Source organism: Momordica charantia (assembly GCF_013281855.1).
Source record: "Momordica charantia cultivar OHB3-1 chromosome 2 unlocalized genomic scaffold, Mcharantia_2.0 BLBB01000002.1, whole genome shotgun sequence".
In the NCBI taxonomy this organism is placed as follows: Eukaryota; Viridiplantae; Streptophyta; class Magnoliopsida; order Cucurbitales; family Cucurbitaceae; genus Momordica; species Momordica charantia.
In genome coordinates, this window is record NW_028275160.1 from 8066949 (window position 1) to 8088891 (window position 21943).

Genomic DNA, 21943 nt, shown 5'->3' on the forward strand with positions numbered 1-21943 from the left:
ACAGATTTTTTTTTTCTTTCTGATTATAAAACAGAATACATTGGAGTTTAGATCTTCATAAAAAGATTTGTATGTTCATTTGGTATTTGATGTTTTATATACATACTGTTTTATGGGGTTATATTTTGTGCTTGGATTTTTTTTTTTAAAGAATTATTTCATAGTATTGTAAGAAAATCCACGCAATATGAAAAATATCAATAATATAGATGGTATTAATGTTAATCATTTTTTATTTATTTAGAAATAGTAAAATACTTATTGGTTAATTTTTTTTATTTTTTTATTTTTTATCTTTATAGTCTTTTTAGTAATATCATTTGATTTCATGGACAATCCATGAAGTTGAGACGTCGACGTTCTTATCGACATCGACATTTAAGACCTTGGGGGATGATGCTTGAAGAAAAACCATTGCTTAAAAAAAACAATTTTCTTTTTCTCACTATGTCCTGTCTATGTCAACTGAATGAGAATATAAATTTTCATTTATTTTGATGGTGTTTACTAAAATGGTAAGTAAATAGGACATCGTGATTTTTATTACTATTCAATTCCTAGTAAGTAAATGACAGGAAATGACTCTGATTCTGATAAGGAAAATTGGTTTAGAATACTTTGATTTGGAAACAAACAAAACACTAATTACTTACTAAAAAATTAACTCTTGATTTTTAAAACTTTGAAAAGAGATGGATTAATAGGGAGCGTAGAATGATTCATTTTATAAGCATTTCAAAAAAAATATATATTAATTTTTTCATTTCAATTTAGGATCTTTTTGTTGGAGACGGCTATATCATGTCAATTTACTTTAATAATGTTAAAAGATTTGGACAAAGGCACTTCTAATAGGTTAGAATGACATTTTTACCCACTCAAAAATCATCTTAAATTAAAAAAATAATAATAATAAATTAGGGAGAGAAATAGAATAGGTAGGTTTGGGGAAAAATGGTTTGGCAGGCAGAGGTGGCGTTTGCTATCCCATTATGGAAGAAAACATTTAATGTATAGTTATTATTATTACTCTTTCATTTATTCACAATTTCAAAATATTTCAAGTCTCGTGTCATCCATTATTTTCTCCATCTTTAATTTATTTTTCCCTTCCTTATTATTACTAAATTGACTGAAATACTTTCATATCTTTGCAGATTTCAAAAACCTATGTACTAGTTTGCATAGGTTATTAATTAAATTACAACAATTATTGACAAATTTAAAATTTTCTAAAAATCAATAGTAAAAATATTGAGTTTTTAAAATTATGGTATTGTCGTTTTTCACCTTTCTTGTTTCTCGTTTCTAATTTTATTAGGAAACCTAATAGCTGACTATTTATGTTTATTGTTTATCATTTTTTAGTTTTTAAATTGTATACAAATTTTGGAAATAATAAAATCTATTTTTTTGTTTTCAATTTTTTCTATGAAATATATATGAAAATATTGTTTTTGTTATTATTGACTTATAAAATGCATAATAAATATTAAATGGTAATAATAACATAAAAGATTTGAATATTTAATTTTAAAAATTATTTTTCATATAAAATTTTTATTTTTAAATTTTAAATTTAATGGGTTCTGTCTTTTTTTCTTCAGTTAAAAAAATAAACAATGAATATTTGTCAAATGCGATATATATTTTTCTTTATTATAAAATACGAAACAAGAAAGTTATCAAAAAGCCTTAGATGAAAGATGACTTAACTGGTTGTACTTATGTTGGCTATCATCTTTTATAAAATGCATAATAAATATTAAAATATAAATATGACATAAAAATTTTGAATACTTAATTAAAAATTTTAATTTTTTTTAGTTTATAATTTTAAATAACAAGAAATAAGAAATGATTATCAAATATATTTTTGTTTTTTTTTCAACAAAAGGAAAAAATAAACAAGAAACAGTTGGCAAACGCATTGATATTTTTATTTATCGAAAAAAATGAAATAAAAAACAAGAAATATAAACGTTGTCAGATAAGCTCTAAGTATAGAGCTTTTGCCACACTACCAAGGATCGGGAAACTTCTTAGTTATTTCACAACAATTTTAGGAGAATTTTCTAGTGTAGTAATCTCTTATAAGCTTTTTCTAAAGTCTCGTTAAGTTGTCAAAGTTGTCTCCAAAATAGTAGGTGTATACATTGATCGCGTTTACATATGTGAATCAAATAATACACCTCCACAAAAAGAGTTTATAACCCAAAAGATTGAAGCTAATATGCAAATAATAATCATATTGTTAAGTTCATATTTTTATTTAATAAATCCCTCAAATTAAACACTTCGTTTTTTCCGATTAAATCTACAACCTATAAAAAAAACATAAGATTAAATATACCAAATGACCTCTAATCTTTTATGCAATTTTCAAATTTTCTCTAATGTATTGGAAATGATCAATTAAGTCCTTAAAAAAAATTCTTAAAATTTGTAAACAAAACAATGATGTGCATTTTATTGATATATTTGGATTGGACATATCGTGATTTGTTCATCAACAAGCTCGATGTAATGTGTCAAGTACTAAAGTAGCATCGTGATAGTATGTCCACATGTCCAATTAGGTAAATAAAAACAAAAATTCGATGATCCACCAAAATCTTGCTTAACAAATTTTAGCAACATTTTTTTTAAATAAATTTTCGTACACATTAAACATATAAAAATAAAACAAATAAAAAATTATTTGTCACCCTAAATATAACTCGATTGATTAAACAAAACGGGAATCTTTCGAACAAATTTAATAGTTTGACAACATAAACTACATTCACACTCCCAGAGTCCCAATTTTCTATTAATTTCAATTTCTTGTGGAAGTCTTTATTTTCCTCTGTTAAGCAAAGAAGGGAAAACTACAATTACTTGGCTGTCACGTATTAGCCCACCAATCACGAAACGGGAAGATATATGCTTCCAGTGAGGAGGGCACGTGTCAATCTCCTATTGATGCAAAGCACACGAGTTTCTATCTTTAAATTAATAAAAAGGGTATCTCTATCAAAAAAATCAAAATTGGTGAAAAAATGTGAGGCACGTAATCCGGGACCACCCGGCGCACGATAGCTCGATGCTCTCTTACCCGAAATCCACATGCCAATCACGTGCCCATTATTTCCCCCTCCCCACCCACGCGTGTGTCTTCCTCGCACGTGTTCCCGCTTTTATAAAAACAAAATTTAGTCTAAATTATAAAAATATCTCCAAAATACTTTATTCCTTTAAAAATATTAGTATTATTCTCGACCTTTCACACATGTTTCAAAAATATTATTTAAACAAATATTCGTTAATATTTTAAATGGAAATTTGAATAAGAAGGTTGCCTGAATTTAATTAGAAAAGTTAAGAAGTATGAGTTTTTAAAATGAGACTTAAGAAAAATAGGGTATTCTTTCAAGACAATGGAGGGAGAAGACTCTTGGGAAAAAATTGGAACATTAATTATCATGTTGTTTCATATTCTAACACGAATATATATAGAGATCCGAAATCTCAATTTTATATTTGAATACACATGCCTTAATCCAATAAACTATATGCTCTAGTTGACGAGTAGACTAAATATTATTAATTCACAATTTACATTTTTCTCTAACACCCTCCCCGGCCGTAAACCAAAAAAGATTAATTAATGTATTTTGGAATTAATAAATAAGCGATAGCATGGCATTTGGCAAAGGCTCTTTAAAATCACTTTATAAATTCATAAATGCGGAAATTTATAAGGGCCTTTAAATTTAATGCCCTCCCTTATTTACTTGCTCATTTTCTCGGGAAAATCTAGGAGAGAAAATTTGAGAATCGGAGAGGGAGAAAAAGGAAAAAAAAAAAGAAAAAAAAAACAGAGAGAGAGAGAGAGAGAGAGAGAGAGAAGACAGAGGGGGCAAGGGGAGCTGTAGTTGGATTGGATTTTCTTTGAACTTTTATACCTATACATACTCGAATGGTAGAAGGAAGAATTAGCGAGATAATTAAATAAAAAAAGTACTGTGTGGGGTTTCGTTTTTCGCCAATATAATATTATTTATTTTTAATTTTGGTTCTTTCGTTTTACTATTAGTTACCAGATCCTCAAGCTGCTCTCATCTGGGTTGTTATCTGTGTAAGAACCCTGTTGTAATTGTACGATTACCAATTTATATTGTGTATAATTTTACATAAACCTAGTCCAGAATTTCTTCAATTCGAGAGGACTGAAGGAGAGGGAGTGATTTGGGGTGGAGGATTTGGACTATTATCATCGACTGCTACAGGGACGGGTTATTCGGGAGTGTGGCCGATCGTGTCGGTGATGGCGGCGAAGAGGAGGGAGCGGACTGTGGACGGGCTCTACGATGATACGGAGGCGGTTTTAGAGCCGAAGGCATGTAATCGCTTTCAATTTAGGGTTTTTTTTTTTTTTTTGGTTCGTTTTGGATTTGGGTTAATTTGATTCTTGTTCTTGTTCGGAGTTTGATCGGATTTTTGTTTGGGTTTTATTTATTTTTTTTTGGAATGGATTGGTTGCTTGCTCCAATTTGTACGACAATATTGCGTCTGTTTGATGTGGGATTGGTTTGCTTGTGTTTTCGGAATTAGGGTTCTTTACTGAAACCGGAACATTTTTCTCGTCTTTATTTCTGGGTTTGTACGTCTCTGTTGTCTTCTGTATAAGCAGTCGCGTTGTGTTTAATTCTTTTTGCTGTTGCTGTTAAGAGGTGTTATTGCTTGTTTTCACTGGCAGCTGGGCAATGGTACCCGTACAATTATTTTATGCCTTGATTTGTTGGTTTTTTTCTGAATGTAGGAGGATGATTATTAACGTCGTTTCTGCTTGCTTTTTAGATCACACCAGTTCTGAGAGGGAGTTGTCGCATTCAAGGGCCTATTGATGAGACTGACAATGACATTCGGAGGAATATGGTGAGATAACAGGGTAATTTACTTTCAATGGTTAAGTTAATTTTTGTTCTGCTGTATATCTTAATCTCTGATATCATAGGAAAAAAAGGTCTCTTTTAAGATTTTTATTTCTAAACTAATTACGGGGTGTTCTTCCTTGTTGAAAACGTAGAACATTTTCAATGGTGTTGAGTGTTAACAGTTGAAACAAGACATAGCAATAGCTTGGCTTATAAGTTCACATCTTGGATATTTAATTCCTCCGTATACTGGTTTGTAGTGATATATTGTATTGATATTTCATTCTCACTCTAGCTGTAATGGTGAAGAATGATTGGCTGCTTATTTATTTAGTTTTACAGTTACTAAAACCTTATGAGTTTTGCCAGTAACATTGTTATTGAATGTGTTCTGAGTTAAGAGCTGCATGTGTTTCTTTAACATCAGGAGTCAGGCTGCTATCATTTGAAAAGAAAAGGATTAGGTCTCTCCCTCAATAGATACTCATAAAAGAACCCTACAACAACCAATTCTCCCCCTTCCAGAAAAAAAAGAAAGAAAAAATGTAAATTCTCTACTGCTAAATTGCTAATCTTATTTCATTTCTTTAGGTATCCCCTCGATCAAGAAAAAGATTTACCAACTACTTCATGAATCAGACAGTTCATATGAGAGGCGAGTCTGGAACTTGTAACGTGTGTTCTGCTCCTTGTTCATCTTGTATGCATCTTAAACGAGCTCTTTCAGTGTCGAAAACTGAAGAACATTCTGATGAAACCAGTCGTGTAAATGCTACGACTCAGTATTCTGCTAATGATACCGATGCTATATCCTCTGTAAAGAGTAGAGCTTGTGATAGCTCACTACATGCTACAAGTGAGACAAGTAATCTACTAAGTGTAAACTCTAGCCACGATTCCTTTTCTGAAAATGCTGATAGTATGGCAACAATAAGGTCATCTGATGCGGCTGATTTTTCAGCAGACATTGACATGCACAAAAAGTTATTTGGTGGAATAGTTGCAGAGGGACATATTGCTACCGAGTCATCCATTCAAGCCATCTCAGAGACTCATGAGAGTATTAAAGGTGCAGAGGGCCATGATGACAACATTTCATGTGTTAGTGGATCTAGCAATGCAAATATGGCAGTTGTTTCTCACAAAGAGACTATGGACAAGAAAAAATTTTCGTGTGGCTCTGCTTCAGTGGACAGTTTACATCCAGAAGGATCTAATAGGGTAGTATTTTCCTCCAAGGTAGATCTTTCCAAGACTCCTGCTTCTACATACGTTCACAGCAGCTCAACAGAGACTCGTACTCTGCATTCTATTTCTACAAGTGGTAGACCATTATCTGGAATGGGTTTTGAACAGGATCCATCCATTTGTGTGAAGGGAGAGCCATTAGAATCATCTTTGGTACATGATGACTCTTTAACTCGAGAAGTAGTTACTGCTCCACCTTGTGGTCAGAAATCCATTACCAACACTTCCAACGATGGTGGTGATGATTTCAATGTTTCTTCGCAATTGTTACTAAAGTCAGAAGAGATTCTTGTTGATGGAAGTGAGCCTCCTGATGGAGATGTGAAAAATCAGTATGAAGATGAGCGAGATGAGACTTTCAAGGGCTTGTCAGGGTCACCAGATGTGAAGGAGTCCCATTTGCAATCTACATCTGGATATGAGAGTGATGAATCAGATATTGTAGAGCACGATGTGAGTTGGATTGAAATTCTTTTTATTTATGAAGTCCTTTTTATTATCTCTTTGGAACTTCAATTCTACAAATTCTTCGATTGCCTTTCACTTATTCTATGCATTCGTTGGTTATTACCGCAGAATGTTTTTTGGTGCATCTCACAATGTTTGGGTACGTTGGTTATATATGTTTTCATGTAGTTATGGTTCTTAGGATTGTGATTTATGGGAGGAGAAGAGATAGGCTGGGATTCTGGATTAAATCTTCTGAATCTAAATATTCATGAAGAAGCTTGATATTATGTTATTCCTGATTAATCGTGTGTTAATTAGTCTCCATCTAAATTACCACTCGTTTTGGTTTGCTTTTCTCTAGTTCTTGCTTGAAGGTTAATGGGTGACCACATACAAGTAAATGTCAATGGGTTTAGTATCTTAGATGATGTCATGATTTGGCCATGCCTGTTACTTATTAGGTCCGATTTATACGGGGAGGGGCTACTGTGAAGGTGCTTTTGGACTACTGAGACAAATGAGTGAGGATTATCATTTTCTAACATGATTTTGGTGGCTTGCATATGCTCATTTTTCGTTGGCATGTGATTGCTGCTTTTCCTTTTTTCCCCAAGCTTTAGAGAATCTTTTATTGTGAACTTTTATAGCTCTTCCTCTCTCATTTTGTCTTACCATTATTTTTTCCCCAAGCTTTAGAGAATCTTTTATTGTGAACTTTTATAGCTCTTCCTCTCTCATTTTGTCTTACCATTATTTTTTGTTTCATCGGGAATTTGCTTCATTGCATAATCTCTATCATTCTCTCTTCCTGAAAATTTTTAGTTTGATTTTGAACTCTGGATATTCTCCCACTCCCATTGGGAATCAGGTCAAAGTTTGTGATATTTGTGGAGATGCTGGTCGTGAGGATTTGCTTGCTGTATGTAGTAGGTGCACTGATGGTGCAGAACACACGTAAGGATGTAACCTTTCCATTGAAACTATTCTTTGGCATGGTTCTGTATTATTTTGATTGCTTTCTCTCTTCAAAAACTTATCAAGTGTACCAATAATTTTCTATATCAGCTATTGCATGCGAGAAATGCTTGAAAATGTTCCTGAAGGTGACTGGCTGTGTGAGGAATGCAAATCAGCAGAAGAAAATGAAAACCAGAAGCAAGGTGACATTGAAATTTATGCAACTGTAATAACTGAGAAGAAGAGGGAACAGAGAATTTATGCATATATGTTTTTGGGTTTGGGAGCACATTATGATCTTACTGTGCTATTAATTTTCAGATGTTGAAGGGAAAAGTTGCGTTTCCTATAAAAAAAAGGACGAAGGGAGAAGAACAAATATAGTTAGTCCAAGTACCCAAGTTTATGGTAAGAGAAATGCTGAAAACTGGATGTCAATTTCAAGGACACTATTATTATTATTTTTAATTTTATTGCTACACTGAATGCTTAGATGCTGAGGGAAAAAGAGTAAGCAGAGATAGCTCAAGCATGAGAAATTTTGGCAAGAAGAACGTGGAAAATGTTGATGTTTCTGTAACTGCAAAAAGACAGGTCCTTGAAACTAACAAAGACTCAACAAAAGCATCCAGCCCCAGTAGGAATATTGGATTGACCCGTGACTCTTCATCAAAAAGCTTAGATAAAGGGAAATTGATGCTTTCTCAATCAAAGTGTTTGGGTGATCAATGCAGTAATGACATTACAGAAATGGCACGCTCACCATCTGTCGGTCCTAGACTTCAGACACTAAAGGGTAAATAAGTAGCCTTTTGTGGTCCTTTCTTAATTTCTTAATCTTCTTCACCTCATGTCTGTGCAAAATTGTTTATTGTTTATGCGTTTGTCTATCCTTCAACATACAGGTACCCTTTCAAAGTCTAATTCGTTCAACACCTTTAATTCCAAACCAAAGGTTAAACTTGTAGATGAGTTTATACCTCAAAAGCAGAGGGCAGGTAGAGAACATACCTCCCTTGACGTTAAGGAGGGGCCAGCCAGAGCATTAGGAAAATCTCAGTCGTTCAAAAATCCAAATTCCAGCCGTATAAGCATGAGTGAATCAAAAGTTAAAATGCTACCATCTAAATTTTCTCACGTCCAGGATCCAAAAGGTATAAAACAAGTGAAGGACAGGAATATATTTGATAGGAAAAATCCATCAAAAGTAGATCGGTCCTGGATTGGTTCGGTAACAACAAGTTCTGCAGTCTCTACGTCTAAGGTTGATCAAAAGCTCTCAATGCGTGGTGAAACAACTTTGGTATCACCTGTGAGCAATAATCGTGATCAAAAAGTTTTGCAATCTGATGGAGTCTCAAGTACTCACCCAAAATTGAAAAGCAGTCTAGTTCATAAGGGTGTTGATAATCCACTTGGTTCAGGTATGACACTTCTGATGATTGGATAGATCTGATATCATATTTGCTTCTTTGTGCAGGGTGCTCTTATTCACTTATTTCAGAGTTTTGCAAGTTCTATATGTTTTGTGTTTGCTGATGCTAAGGCTTTAAATTAATATATGTTTTTTCATTTCTACAGTTAGAGCTTTATCCTCCAATGGAATATGTAGTTCTTCTCCTGTTGATCAAAAGACAAATCATGTTAGTCCCAAGGAAGAACCATTATCTAGTTTCTTAACTGTTGAGAGACCACCTTATACTGAAAATGGAAGGTCACGAGAAATGACAGGGCAAGATGAGAAAAATAGGGAGAGTTCTGCGAGTCTATCAAACCCCACTGTCTCTATTAGTCCAAGAAGTGGTCACTGTCAAAAATGTAAAGGAACGGAACATGCTACAGAATCATGTACTAATGGTAGTTCTTATGTTGCTGATAATAATATAGTTAGCTCTAGAGAGGAGACACATGAAGATAATAAGCTGAAAGCTGCAATTCAGGCAGCATTGCTTAGAAGGCCTGTAATATACAAAAAGCGAAAATTTAATGACCAATCTGATGAGGTTTCCTCATCAAGCACAGTCTTGAATAGTGATACGGTGCATCAAGATCAATATTCATTGTCAAACAAGTTAAAAAATGATATTTCTGCTGAAAGAGCATATGAAGGGAAGACAGTCGTCAGTAGTTCTACCACTAACTGCCATAGGCAACCACCTGCAAGTATTCCAAAGCCACTTGCCATTCCCATTCCTGATATTCCTGTTCCTTCAAATTTGGAGGATACAGATTCAACTGCCATACATGTTGAAAAGGCTTGGATTAAAGATTTGTCTGGTCATGGTTCAACAACCTCGCTTTTCCTGAAGATGTCAGTGATTCCGGAGTATGAATATATATGGCAGTAAGATTCTCCTTAGTTATCTCCTTTTAATTTGGTTGATATATTTCATTTTTCTTTTTCCTAATTATAATATGATACATTTTATCATTGACTACTAAACATTGAAAATGCCTTCTGTTCTTCATGAAGGGGTTGTTTTGAGTTACATAGAGGTGGGAAGCTTCCAGATTTCTGTGATGGAATTCAGGCTCATCTGTCAACTTGTGCATCGCCAAAAGTTGTTGAAGTGGCAAACAGACTTCCACACAATATTTGTTTGAAAGAAGTACCTCGCTTGAGCACCTGGCCCACCCAATTCCATGACTGTGGTGTTAAAGAAGAAAATATTGCTCTTTACTTTTTTGCAAGAGATATTCACAGGTGTCATTTTCAGCATTTTCCATCTTTTCTTCTTTTGGCTTTCATGCAAGTCTCTAATCTTTTGTTCATATGTGTTTCTTGTGGTTCAGTTATGAGAGACACTACAGAAGCTTATTGGATCATATGATCAAGAATGATTTAGCACTCAAAGGAAACCTCGATGGTGCTGAGCTCTTGATATTCACTTCAAATCAGCTTCCTGAAAGCTCACAACGTAAGAATTTATTCAATTCTTTATTGTTTCAATTTTCTGGTCAGGTATCAAATATGTCTTTGAAGTTCTGTTGGATTGTGTTACCAAGTTGGTCCTTTGTTAATGATGTTAGAACATATCTGGAAGTGGGTTTCCTATTTGTTGTAATAAAAGCTTGTAGGTCTGTGTTATAAATCAGAGAGGTATGTTGGGTTCATCATTTGTGAATTATCGTTTATGGGAAAATCCCAAGCCAGCTCAGTCTCAGGGAAGGGAGATACAATCTTTCTGATTAATTTGGTGACATATCCTTCAAAGTGGCACCTTCTCAAAGAAATTTCTGAGAATTTGTGTCTAGCACTGGAAATTGGAAAAACAGAGTGCAAATAAGTAGGTAGTTTCACGGGTTTCTTACACCAAGTTAGAAGCCTCTTCTTGAGGTGATGGAATATTCCATTTCTAGTCGAGGAAAATTTTCTAAAATAGGAGGCTAAGTGGAGTTTTTGGAATTCCACCAAGCAGCAACTCCTTTCTTGACATTCCACGTCTGAGCAATAGTCAAAGTGCCGATCTCCTGAATAGAATGAAGTAATGAATCTAGTTTTAGCTTCAATTGTGTTATTGTGAAGGTGGTGATATTACAATATAGTTTAACATTATTATCTCTAGAAAGAGCTCTTCGTATCGTATATACAAATCAGCTAAATTCCACAATTTATCTTGAAAGGACAAAGTTGTTATTTACTGACTTTGTTGGTTGCCTAGTTTATCCTAGATGTATACTTCAAGTTTTGATAGTTTTTTCAAGTTCTTTTATATTCTCTTGGTAATTCTTAATTTTCAAAAGTATGTTTAGCCCCCTTGGGTTCAAAAGATAAATTCTAAATGCTTTTTCCCTTTTCATTACTATAGCTATCATGCTCAGCTTTTCTAATTGGAGAAGTTTTTTGTAACTCCCTTTGATTGGTGTTTGCCCCCATCTTTCGTAATTTCATTCCATCAATGAAATTGTTTCTAATTAAAGAAAAACAATATATTTAGCCCCCAGTTGTTTTTATCTAGATTCAGATGGATTCCTAATTGTAGAAACAGAAGGGAATGTTTTGGATTTTGACTATATTTTATAAAAAAAATACTTAGTTGTTTGAAATCTATCATTTTCATCTTATGTTTATCACTGTGACACTTCTTTATATAAGCATGTGTGTGGATATAATGATTCTCTCTCTCCCCCTTTTCCCCCCTTTCCCTTCAGGTTGGAATATGCTGTTTTTCCTATGGGGCGTGTTTAGGGGAAAGAAGGTGAACTGTTCAGATGCATTGAAGACTTCTAATATTTGTAGTACAGATGCTGTGCCTTTAGACAAGGACTTCCCTGATACCACAGCAACAAAGTCTGACAATGTTTGTTTGCCGAAGTGTGTAGATGGAGAATCATTTGCTTGTGATAGATCTCCCAAATCAAGCAAAGCATCCAGTTTGGTGGACCAAACTTCTGACACAATTAGCAGTGATGGTCACAAATGTGAATCTTCTTTTCACCAGACGCAATTGAATTCCCTTGAAACTTCTGGCCATCAGGGTGGTCAGTTTGACCTGAAAGCATCATCAATGATAGCTACTAGTATGGAATTTTGTCAAGGAGCGGCTAGCTCTACTCCCACGGTAATGTTTCTTTTTGCATTTTTGTTCGTATAGCTTTGTGTGAGTGAGATGTTTCTATCTCAAGCGTGCACACACCATCCCAGTCAACAATCATGCAACACATATCTGCTATGTTCTTCATTATCCTCGTTTCCCTCCTCCCTTTCTCCAGTTTAACTAATGTTCTTGATGATACTTCTAATTTACAATCATTACAACTTGGACAGGCAAGCTATATGCAGTTTAATTTTTAATTGGCTTAAGATATCCATCGCTGGACATATGTTTGATGTTCCTTTTAAATGCACGATTAACTAACTTTTTAGAGGGAAAATTAAACTTGTGGTGTTCGAATTCTCCGTATGGCATGTGTCTAATTTGTTGTTGTTAATTTTCAAAAACTGACATTTTAATCTTATGTTTTTAGAAGTAATGAAATGGTTCATTTAGTTAATGTTCTGTCCCCTACAATAACATATAGTTTTCTCCCTGACTATTAGAGCTACGATTAGGTTGCCATAGTATCATATGTTGATTGGATATATCTTTTTAAGTAATTCTATAATATTAGTTATCCTCATCTGGTAATGTTCATATGCTCTTATGGCTTACCAGGCATTTTTCTTGATTCATTAAATTCAAGATTATGACGTTATCCACAAAATCTGTCTTCACCTTCTTGACTTCCTTGGAAAACCAACTACCACTCCCCCTCTACAATAGCATCTGGAAAGAAAACTATCCAAGGAAAATTAGATTCTTCTGATGGGAGCTTAGCCATGGAGCTATTAACACCCATGATAGGGTACAAAGGAGGTTGTCCCATATTGCTCTATCATCCCCTAATTGCTGCCATCGATGCTACAAAGTGGCAGAAACACAAGGTCATCTCTTTATATCTTGCAACCTTTCCTCCTTTTTCTGGCATAGAATGCTTGAGATCTTAAGATAGCAAACTATACTACACAACAGCCCCTCCATCTTCCTTCGCTCCTTGTTGATTCATCATCCTATTAAGGGGGTGGAATCCTTAGGGTTCAATTTGTTCCGGCCTTTATATGGAGCATTTTGTTGAGAAGAAACAACAGGATCTTCAATGCCACATCTCAACCTTTTGAGGTTTTTTTATTTTTTAATTTTTTTTATGGGGTTGTTTTAGAACTTTTCATACTATGGATCATCTCCAAGAAATCATATTAAAACATGTTTTAGAACTTTTCAAGGCACTCGCCTGAAAAGCCATCTGGATCTGGATCTTCAGAGCTCCCTAGTGCCTTCACTGCATTAAAGATTTCCTTTTCCTCGAAAGGTCTCTCAAACCAACCACCTTGGGCTTCTGTGAGTGGATTCCATGAAAACACTTTTGGAAAAGAAAATGTGTACCGTAGCCAACATAAACGGCCTTTTACAAGCAGCTCTGAGGGTCACCCTTTCAAAAGGAACAGGAAGGCTATGTGTCTCTGGTCTCTCTTCATCAGAGCCTTCGTTTGGTGCTTATGGTGAGACGACAGAATCTTCAACAACAAATCGCAGCCTTTCAACACTTTTTGTAATGGTGAATTGGAGGGCTTTATTGTAACCCCCCTAGATTCTTCCCTTTTTTATATTCCATCTCATCCATGAAATATTTGTTTCTCATTAAAAGAAGAGAAGAAAATAAAATATATACCGTCATTTTTACCTCTTGTATTCAATTCTTGGAAAAGAAGATTCTTCCTCTAGATTTCAGAATCATATGTTTGGCCAACGCCACTATGACTCAAAATCAATTCAAATCCTCTCTGCTTTGAATTCTCATCCCTTCTCTTAGCTGTTTAACCCTGCATCTTTGAACCAACATACACTCCTCGTGAAGTCTTAGCTTTTATGTAGGTCCTTTTTCCAACTTCGTCCTCAGATTACTTTCCTTCTCTATCAATCTTATAAGTTCCTCAATAGGATCCAGGTTCATGCTGTTTGCTTTCTACCTTCCCCTTTCTCTCCTCTAGATTTCCTACTGCTTTGCTCTGATGCCCAATTTTATCCTTCTCGAATCTGAATGTTTTCATCAATTTAAACCAAGCCAATTATCCTCCCTCCTCATTTCACTGACCCTCCAGAGAGAGGTCCTGAAGTTGGGATGCTGATACCACCCATTTACGAAATGAAATAGTAAGGATCCCATTTAATGCTTCAAATTTCAGGTTGCAACGGTGAGCAATGAGAAAAGTTGGAGTTTTGGTATCTAATTTTATGTCTTGTGTGTTTAATTATTGGTATGTTTAAATTGATTTTAGTTAGTAAATAAATAATTATAGGTTTAATTAATGATTTTGCCCCAAAGCAACGAGAAAATATGAAAATTGTCTTTTATTGAACTGTTAATACAATTAATTAATATTATGTCCCATCAATGTTTTGTTACTGTAGTGATGGAAGCTAACGGCAAAGGTTCTTTAGGGCCCGTTTGGTAAAGTTCTTGTTTCTTGTTTCCGTTTTTTTATTTTTAATGAAGAAAAATGTATTGCATGGTTCAAACCTTCAAATGATAAAACAATATTTTCATTTATGTTTTGGAACAAATGGGAAATGGGCACAAGAAAGGATAAACTTGTTTTGGTTGTTTCCAAAATTTCTATACAATTGTGACTTGTGAGAATGTTCTCGAAAAAGGAGAAACAAGAAATAAAGTTAGTTGTAAAATACTTAGATTTCTTAAGAAAATTGAAAACGAGAAATAAGAAATGAGAATGTTACCAAATGAAACTAAAGGTTAAAATGTCAAAATTTGAAACTTAGGAACCGATGTATAATTTGTGTCCTTTAAAATTTAATCAGTCTTTGGTTGTAATTTGGTTGTAAAATGGATAGGGTGGATGATTTTTGTATTTTGCTCTTTCGTGCCAAGTTTTTTCAATTCCTTCTGAATTGTCGGTATTTATGATTACCTTATGTTTCGCTCATTCCCCATTCATAATCCTAGTTCTTCTTAACAGATTAGATCGCTATTTTCTACATTGTTGTTTTGTTTCTTTTGACTAGACCTTGGTTTAACCTGCCAGAACCAGCAAACTATGAAGGCTTTCTTGCAGAAGATTGAGAGGTGCTTGGATGAACTGAAAATCTAATGTGATGCTAAGTGTGCCCATCAGTTATTTGGGTGAATTGATTGATGATTAGGTGGGCTTATTTCGGAGATGAATATAATATGGATTAGAACTTGGTTTTTTGTTGTCCATTGGATATCTGTCTCGAACTTGTTGTGACTCTGAATTTCATCTTTCTGATTATAGGAAATGGAACTGAATTCCAAGTTATTATGTTCTTTAACCTCCCTTTTATCTCCTCTAGCCCATTTCCTTGTGACACTTTTTCTCTTTGTTTCTGTATCATTATCTTTTTTGTGGCATTCGTCTCTATTTCCCCTTTTTATTCAGTCGGGCCAGTTCTTCCTCAGTCTTAACTTGCTTTTTCCCTCTTGATATTTAGATGCACTGACGTTCTCCTACTGTGCAGAAAGAATCTGGTCGTTCAGAGTGCATACGAGGCGAGCAATTTGAACCATCTATTCAAGTTAAAGAAATTGTAGGAGTTAATGATGATAGGAAGTTGAAGCTGGACTTCGGTGCAGCAGAAGATATGCCGCCATATATTAAGACCACCGATGACATGAAAAAGGCGAGTGCTGGTGAGAAAATTGTAGATAGATTGGTTTGTGAAGGAGAGAGAGTTGTGCTCCACACGGCAGAAGGGATTTCAGACTCCGAAGCTCTTTCGAAAAGAGATTTAAATATTGAAGGAATCAATTGTCTGGAGTCCCATCACAGAAAATGTCGACACATCGATATCTTAGAGTCGTCAGCACCTCCGGTTTCTTTTGGTGCTAAAAGACGTACTTCTTGGGATGAGGTTGATTGTATAGTGCTGGATGAAGATAATGTCAGCAAAAAGCCGAGGACAGGCTTTGGAAACTCGTATGAAAATAGTAGCAGTAGTTCAGGTGGTATGATTTCCCAATCTGATGCTTACGTCTCATCAAGCAATGATATTGGTCCTACGTTTTTATTTCAGAAAAAGGGTGGTGGTAAAACTTATGATGTGAACGTTACTCCAGAAGATTTTGATACTGCTGAAAAGCACTTATTTCCCGTGGATTCATCACATCAAATAGACTTAACACTTCCAGCCAAAGACGAGGATCAATATCGCGATGCAGTGCCAAACCTCGAGCTTGCGTTGGGTGCAGAGACTAAGCTACCAAAGAAGAGTATGATCCCTTTCTTTATGGGTTTAGTGGATGAGAAACATAACCTCAGCGAGTCCTCAGAAAAGGCGATAGATGGCGAAGAAGATGACGACTCTACGTCCCTAACATTGTCTTTGTCGTTCCCATTCCCAGACAAGCAACAAACGGGGAAAACCGTTTCGAAATCAGAACAGCTGCTACCCGATCGGCGGCACGTGAATACTTCACTGCTTTTGTTTGGGGGTTTGTCAGAGAAATAGGCATGATGTTGTTGTTACTCACATCTTTATGGTGTCGGAATTGGATTCGGCAAAATGTATACCAGGTTATGTTAGTTGATCTTTCAAGGGCTCTTTGCGAGAACCCGCTTTCCCATCTGTTCATATCCCTCTCAAAAGTATATACCAGTAATTATTTTACCCCCTTTTTCCCCTTTTTCTGGGTTCTGCTTTTAGTTTATTCATATTTGAGCACTTTTGATTTCAAGATCAGAATTACGGCCGTTTGTATATATAAGTAGAACTGCAACAGAAATAATATTTGCTTGTTAACAGTCGGGTATTACAGACCAATACTTTTGTCTCTCTGCTGCTTCCCTCCTGTTTGTCTATGTCCTTTTAAATACTTTACTCTTACTAATATTGAAGGAGTTTCTTCAAATATTTTGCGAAAATGTTGTAACTTCAAAACTTGTTGGTTTAGGAACGTTGCAACTAAAATGTTAATTTGACTTGTTTGTAGCAATAAGAAGGTCGCGGATGTTCTCTCAAGGATTTACAGTTGTAAAACATTCAAAATATAGAAAGAAAAAGGTAAGGTCTTATCTTAGGTCTCTTAAAGGGTAACTTTTTCCTCAATCTAGGTGCATATAAAATTTTAAGAAAATCTGACTAGACACTCAGTCATAGACTTTATTTGTGTCAAACTTGAGGGTATTTCTATCTATCAACTTTTAAAAGTGATTAATCATCCTATAGATCATCCACACTACAAAGTTTCCTAATTATTTTAATTTTAGGCACGGGGTGATGGGGATTATAGGGGCATAGTGTTAGTGTTAGGGTCGCTATTTGTTTCATTAATCATTCATTTCCAAGAAATTTAATGTCAATAAATTTAAGTAGTTGAACATAAACTCTACTAAACTGTGCTTTTATCTTATGAATTTAGAACCATTATTCTTAAAATAAACCTTACAAATTTTTAGAATATAACTGGGAGATTACAACACTCAACTTAGACACTTAAGTTATACTCAAGTTGATAAAATTACTATGTTTTAAAATAGGTATCAAATAAAGACAAATAATAAAGATAAAAATTTCTATAAATATTCACATTTTATATTTGATTTTTTCTTAATACAACAGCACGCTGGGAGAGAGCGTGCTTCGCTCTCTCAAGTTGATGTTTATATTTTCAATTAATAATTAATTAATTGAGCAATAAATTAGTAGCTAGCAGAGAGCATTGAAGTTTCATCAACATGTCCGACAATTTCATTGACACTCCAATATATCAATGAATTCAAAATCGATATAGGAGTGAATTGACATTTCCATTATATTGTAAAAAAATCAACCAACTATAGGAAATATCAATCATTTCAAACCATTTTTCAAACTTGAGTATCATTTTTAAAACCTTAAAGACCAAAGAGATACCAACTCTAAACCTCAAAGGTAAAATTATATTTGCCCTAACATTAAATAATAAAAAATTTTAACCATAAAATACTTATTTATTAATTTACGTACTTTTTTTTTTTGAATTTTTCTTGATTTTTGTTAATATTTTTATTCACATTTCATGAAATTGATACATTTCTATCCTAGTTTTTTTTTTCGAGATTATAATATGAGCTATGCTCAAGTTGGAAAATTAAAAAAAATTTAGTTAATTATTATAAAATAGGTAATAGAGGCTAACAATAAGCCAGCTATCTTCTCCACTCTCGACTCGCCCGCCCGCTCTTTGTTCTTCCTCTCTCTCTTCTTAATTTTGCTTGAATTCTCTCTACATCTCTGCTCTCGTTCTTGCCCATGGCCGCCTGCTTCGCTCCTTCGCTGTCCGTGTCTGGTAAATCCTCTCTTTTCTATCTCAATATTGCACTTCAAGGCTTTCATTTCCATATGCATGTTCTCAATTCACATGATTGTGTGTTTGTCTCGAGTGATCGAGTAGGTCGAACTTTTTCCTAAACGATTATCGCCTGTTCGCAAACAGGTAATTTTATAAATAAAATAATGATCGTGTTCAGTGTCCCTGGAACATTGATTTCGCATTTCAATTAACGTTGAGTTCGGTGTGGGTTTGCTGTCATAGACGTTTCGTAACTTTGAAGAGGTTTTGAAAATTAGATTATTGATTTCTTTTTTACTTCTCGTCGAGTTCGATGTGGATTGGTAATCCGTTTGTACTTGGGTCTTATGTCTTTTATTCGTTTATTCGGTGTTTAGGGGGATTGATCAAGGCGTCAGATCTCTCCTCGAAGTCCATTACCTTTGGGCAAGCACCAAAACTCGCCATTCAAAAGAAGTGCTTGAGAACCAACCGCAAGTTATCTGTTCGTGCAGAGTACAAGTACGTTATGTTGGATTATTCGATGAACGAAGCTTATTGACTTCAATTTTTTAAATGACTGAAATACTTTGCTTTTATTAACGGTCACGTTGGCTGTATTTCAGCATGACTGAAAACTGAGATGGATATGGAGGATTAGTCTTCTTAGTGTTGGGCTTCTTATGTTACGTGAATCTAGTTATTTCAGATGTTGTTGGCGTTTTGAGTGATTTTAGTTGCTAAAAGTTCAACTTGGTGAAATAATGGATCGTATTGTGTAGTTGCAATACCAACCATGTATGCTTATTAGAAAAAGGGGTGCTGGGTTAATAGAAGGAGAAACTAGAATCTTCTTTGGCTCCATATATTTTAGGATCAAGTGGTATGCCTATGGGTTAGTCTTATGTATATGCTTTGACACCTATATTGGATTGATATTCTGGGGGCCAAAAAATAGTTAACATCTTGACTTTACTTTGTCATTTTGGTGATATCAAACTTCTATCTAAGTTCTCTTGTTTCTTTCAATATCTCTAGATTATTAGGAAGATAAACTCCAATCGTAAAAGTTTTTCATTTTGTCAGCTTAGATACAGGCATTTAATGATCCATCTAAGAGCAGCCCAGTTCTATTTACTCTGGGAATTTATTTCATGGGGAAGTCCTTCCTTTGTAATCTACTGGTTTGATGTCCTTCCTTTGTAATCTACTGGTTTGATGTTATGTCCTGCATTCTGAAGGACCGCTGGACTAATAGTTACAAAGAATTTTCTTGGTTTGGGATTTGAAAAAGGATATTCAGATACAGCAAAGAGATCTAATTTTTAAAATTTTTTCTTTCTTTTTTTTTTTTTTTTTATCCTTTTACAAGAAATGGAGTTTTCATTGAGAAACATGAAAAAATATAAAAGGGCATATGTGATATGGACATTCCAACAAAAGAAGCCAAGCCAAACTAACTACAAAAAGGACTCCAATATAGAAGTATAAGGCATAGCAAATAATTATAGAAGTTCTTGGTAACCAAACCAGTGAGACATCTTAAACCTAGCAAGGGACTAAACCTCTTTCCAAAACATTTCATTCTCTCTAAAATCATATTATTCTTAAACCAAAGGGACCAAACCTCTTCCCAGTCTTTAACCTATCTCTGACAGTTTTATCCCGTGTTCCCCTTTCATTGATGGTTATTTCAATCAATTAGCTGCTTGTTTGAAGTTGTATCATTTTGATCGCTTAAATTGCTTGTCATAAATATTTAATCAATAGTAAGCCGACTTGGACACAAAAGGAAGAAAATAAATATTTAATCAATATTTATCCCTACCCCCCTCCTTCCTGAACACATTTATATATATAAGATGAAAGTGTAATGCCTTGACAAGTTTGTTTTTTTTACAGTGATGGTAGAGGTGGAGGTGGGGATTTTGTTGCTGGTTTTCTTCTAGGGGGTGCAGTATTTGGAACTTTAGCTTATATTTTTGCTCCGCAGGTGACTGAATGTTTTATTCTAAAGTGAAATTATGATTTTGGATTTGATATCACCATCAATGTTTTAGTTCAGTTAGGGTATTTGTATGTTTTATCTGACTTCATGAAGCTAACAGTTACATGTTTGAGGAAACTGATGCACTTGTTTTACTTTGAAGTCGTTTTCAACTCAATAAGCTAGTTCAGAAGGCTGATGATTTCTTTGCCCCACATAAGATTCATTGTTGCGTTTAGTTACTCATCTTTTCATTAATTTTAGAATTGGCCTGCATCATAAGCTCCTGTTTGATAGTTATATACTCTGGCTTTTTCTTAAGCTTCTTTGAGTGAATCATGTAGCTTGTCCTAGTATGAAATTTCCATTTCTTGCCCTTGTGATCGTGTGCACCTTATGCAGATCAGGAGATCTCTACTAAATGAAGACGAGTACGGTTTTCGGAGGGCCAAGCGTCCAATCTACTATGACGAAGGTTTAGAGGTAATTCTAATGACTTGCCCTTTTTATAGATACGTTTTTTTTCTTATGAGACTTAGTTTCCTACATCAAATAAAAATTAAGCTTATAAATCTAATCCTACTCTAAATTTTCAAAATTTTCAATTATGTACCTAAATTATTCTATTGCTTTAGCAGTCTGTATTTATTTTGTTCAATTGCCAATGTTTTGTTCAATCAGAAACCATATAGAATCACAACCCAAAATTTAGGGACATAATTGGTTTTTTTTTTTCCTTTTTAAATTTATGGACAAATAGGCACCCTCTATGAAGTTCATACACTAGATTTGTCATTTACCGAGACTTGTCGATGTGAACACACGCTGTGTCATGTTAGCATGAAAACCTCAGTAAACTAACAATGAAGCTTTTTGATTTGTTTACTCAACCTGTAAACAAACAAAAAAAAGATTCGAACGTCTAAATTGTCTCCATCTGTAATTACAATCTTCTATCTCTCGTAGCTCATTGGAAAAGTTTTCTTGGATGGGAACTCTGTATATATATATCTTAGTAAAGCTTGATTTTTGTGAAAAGCAGAAAACCAGACAGACGTTGAATGCAAAAATAGGCCAATTGAATTCTGCCATTGACAATGTATCTTCACGTCTGAGAGGTGGAAACAATACACCAGCTGTGCCAGTTGAAGCTGATCCTGAGAAAGAAGCTACCATGTAAATTCACACCTTTGTTGATCATAACTTCAAAAGTTTCCAACTTTTACATCTTACAGACCATATCATGTCATATGCCACAATTTTTAATTCACTTTTTTTTTGGGTTGATCAAGATCATTGCTGGGTGACACAGTTTATTAGCATTGTTGGAAAATATCTGGATATAAACATTTTTGCAGAAAAACAATTTTAAACCGTTATTAAACTTAAAAGTTTAAGCTTAAGTAAGTTATAATGTATTTAATCTACGTGTAAATATTCTTAACACTCCTTTTTATTTAGAATTTATTACAATTACCAAAATTTGTATGCCTGTTTTGAAAACTGATTTGATTGATTGGATGGATTGATCATATTTTATATCAAAATTTTATTA

The 21943-nt window shown here is 34.3% G+C and overlaps 2 protein-coding genes across 5 annotated transcripts; both read left to right on the forward strand.

Annotated features, from left to right (window-relative positions):
• Positions 1–3800: 3800 nt before the first annotated feature.
• LOC111017216 (RING/FYVE/PHD zinc finger superfamily protein) lies at positions 3801–16912 on the forward strand. 4 transcript variants are annotated; one of them, XM_022292901.2, is made up of 13 exons: positions 3801–4381; positions 4843–4920; positions 5511–6620; positions 7486–7571; positions 7683–7777; positions 7896–7982; positions 8068–8370; positions 8480–8998; positions 9156–9918; positions 10048–10278; positions 10368–10492; positions 11727–12136; positions 15157–15274. In XM_022292901.2, exons 1-13 carry the CDS (start codon positions 4310–4312, stop codon positions 15220–15222), a joined length of 3945 nt encoding a protein of 1314 aa, XP_022148593.1. In that variant the 5' UTR covers positions 3801–4309; the 3' UTR covers positions 15223–15274. The 4 variants fall into 4 exon arrangements, with proteins under 4 accessions (XP_022148593.1, XP_087976748.1, XP_022148586.1 ...); XM_088120622.1 differs by lacking the exon at positions 15157–15274 and adding an exon at positions 15611–16912 and having other exon boundaries at positions 3811–4381; positions 4853–4933; XM_022292894.2 differs by lacking the exon at positions 15157–15274 and adding an exon at positions 15611–16912 and having other exon boundaries at positions 3812–4381.
• Positions 16913–18260: 1348 nt separating this feature from the next.
• LOC111017273 (Low-density receptor-like protein) lies at positions 18261–21679 on the forward strand. The gene is made up of 5 exons (XM_022292979.2): positions 18261–18419; positions 18800–18923; positions 20304–20394; positions 20791–20871; positions 21431–21679. Exons 1-5 carry the CDS (start codon positions 18383–18385, stop codon positions 21566–21568), a joined length of 471 nt encoding a protein of 156 aa, XP_022148671.1. The 5' UTR covers positions 18261–18382; the 3' UTR covers positions 21569–21679.
• The last annotated feature ends 264 nt before the right edge of the window (positions 21680–21943 follow it).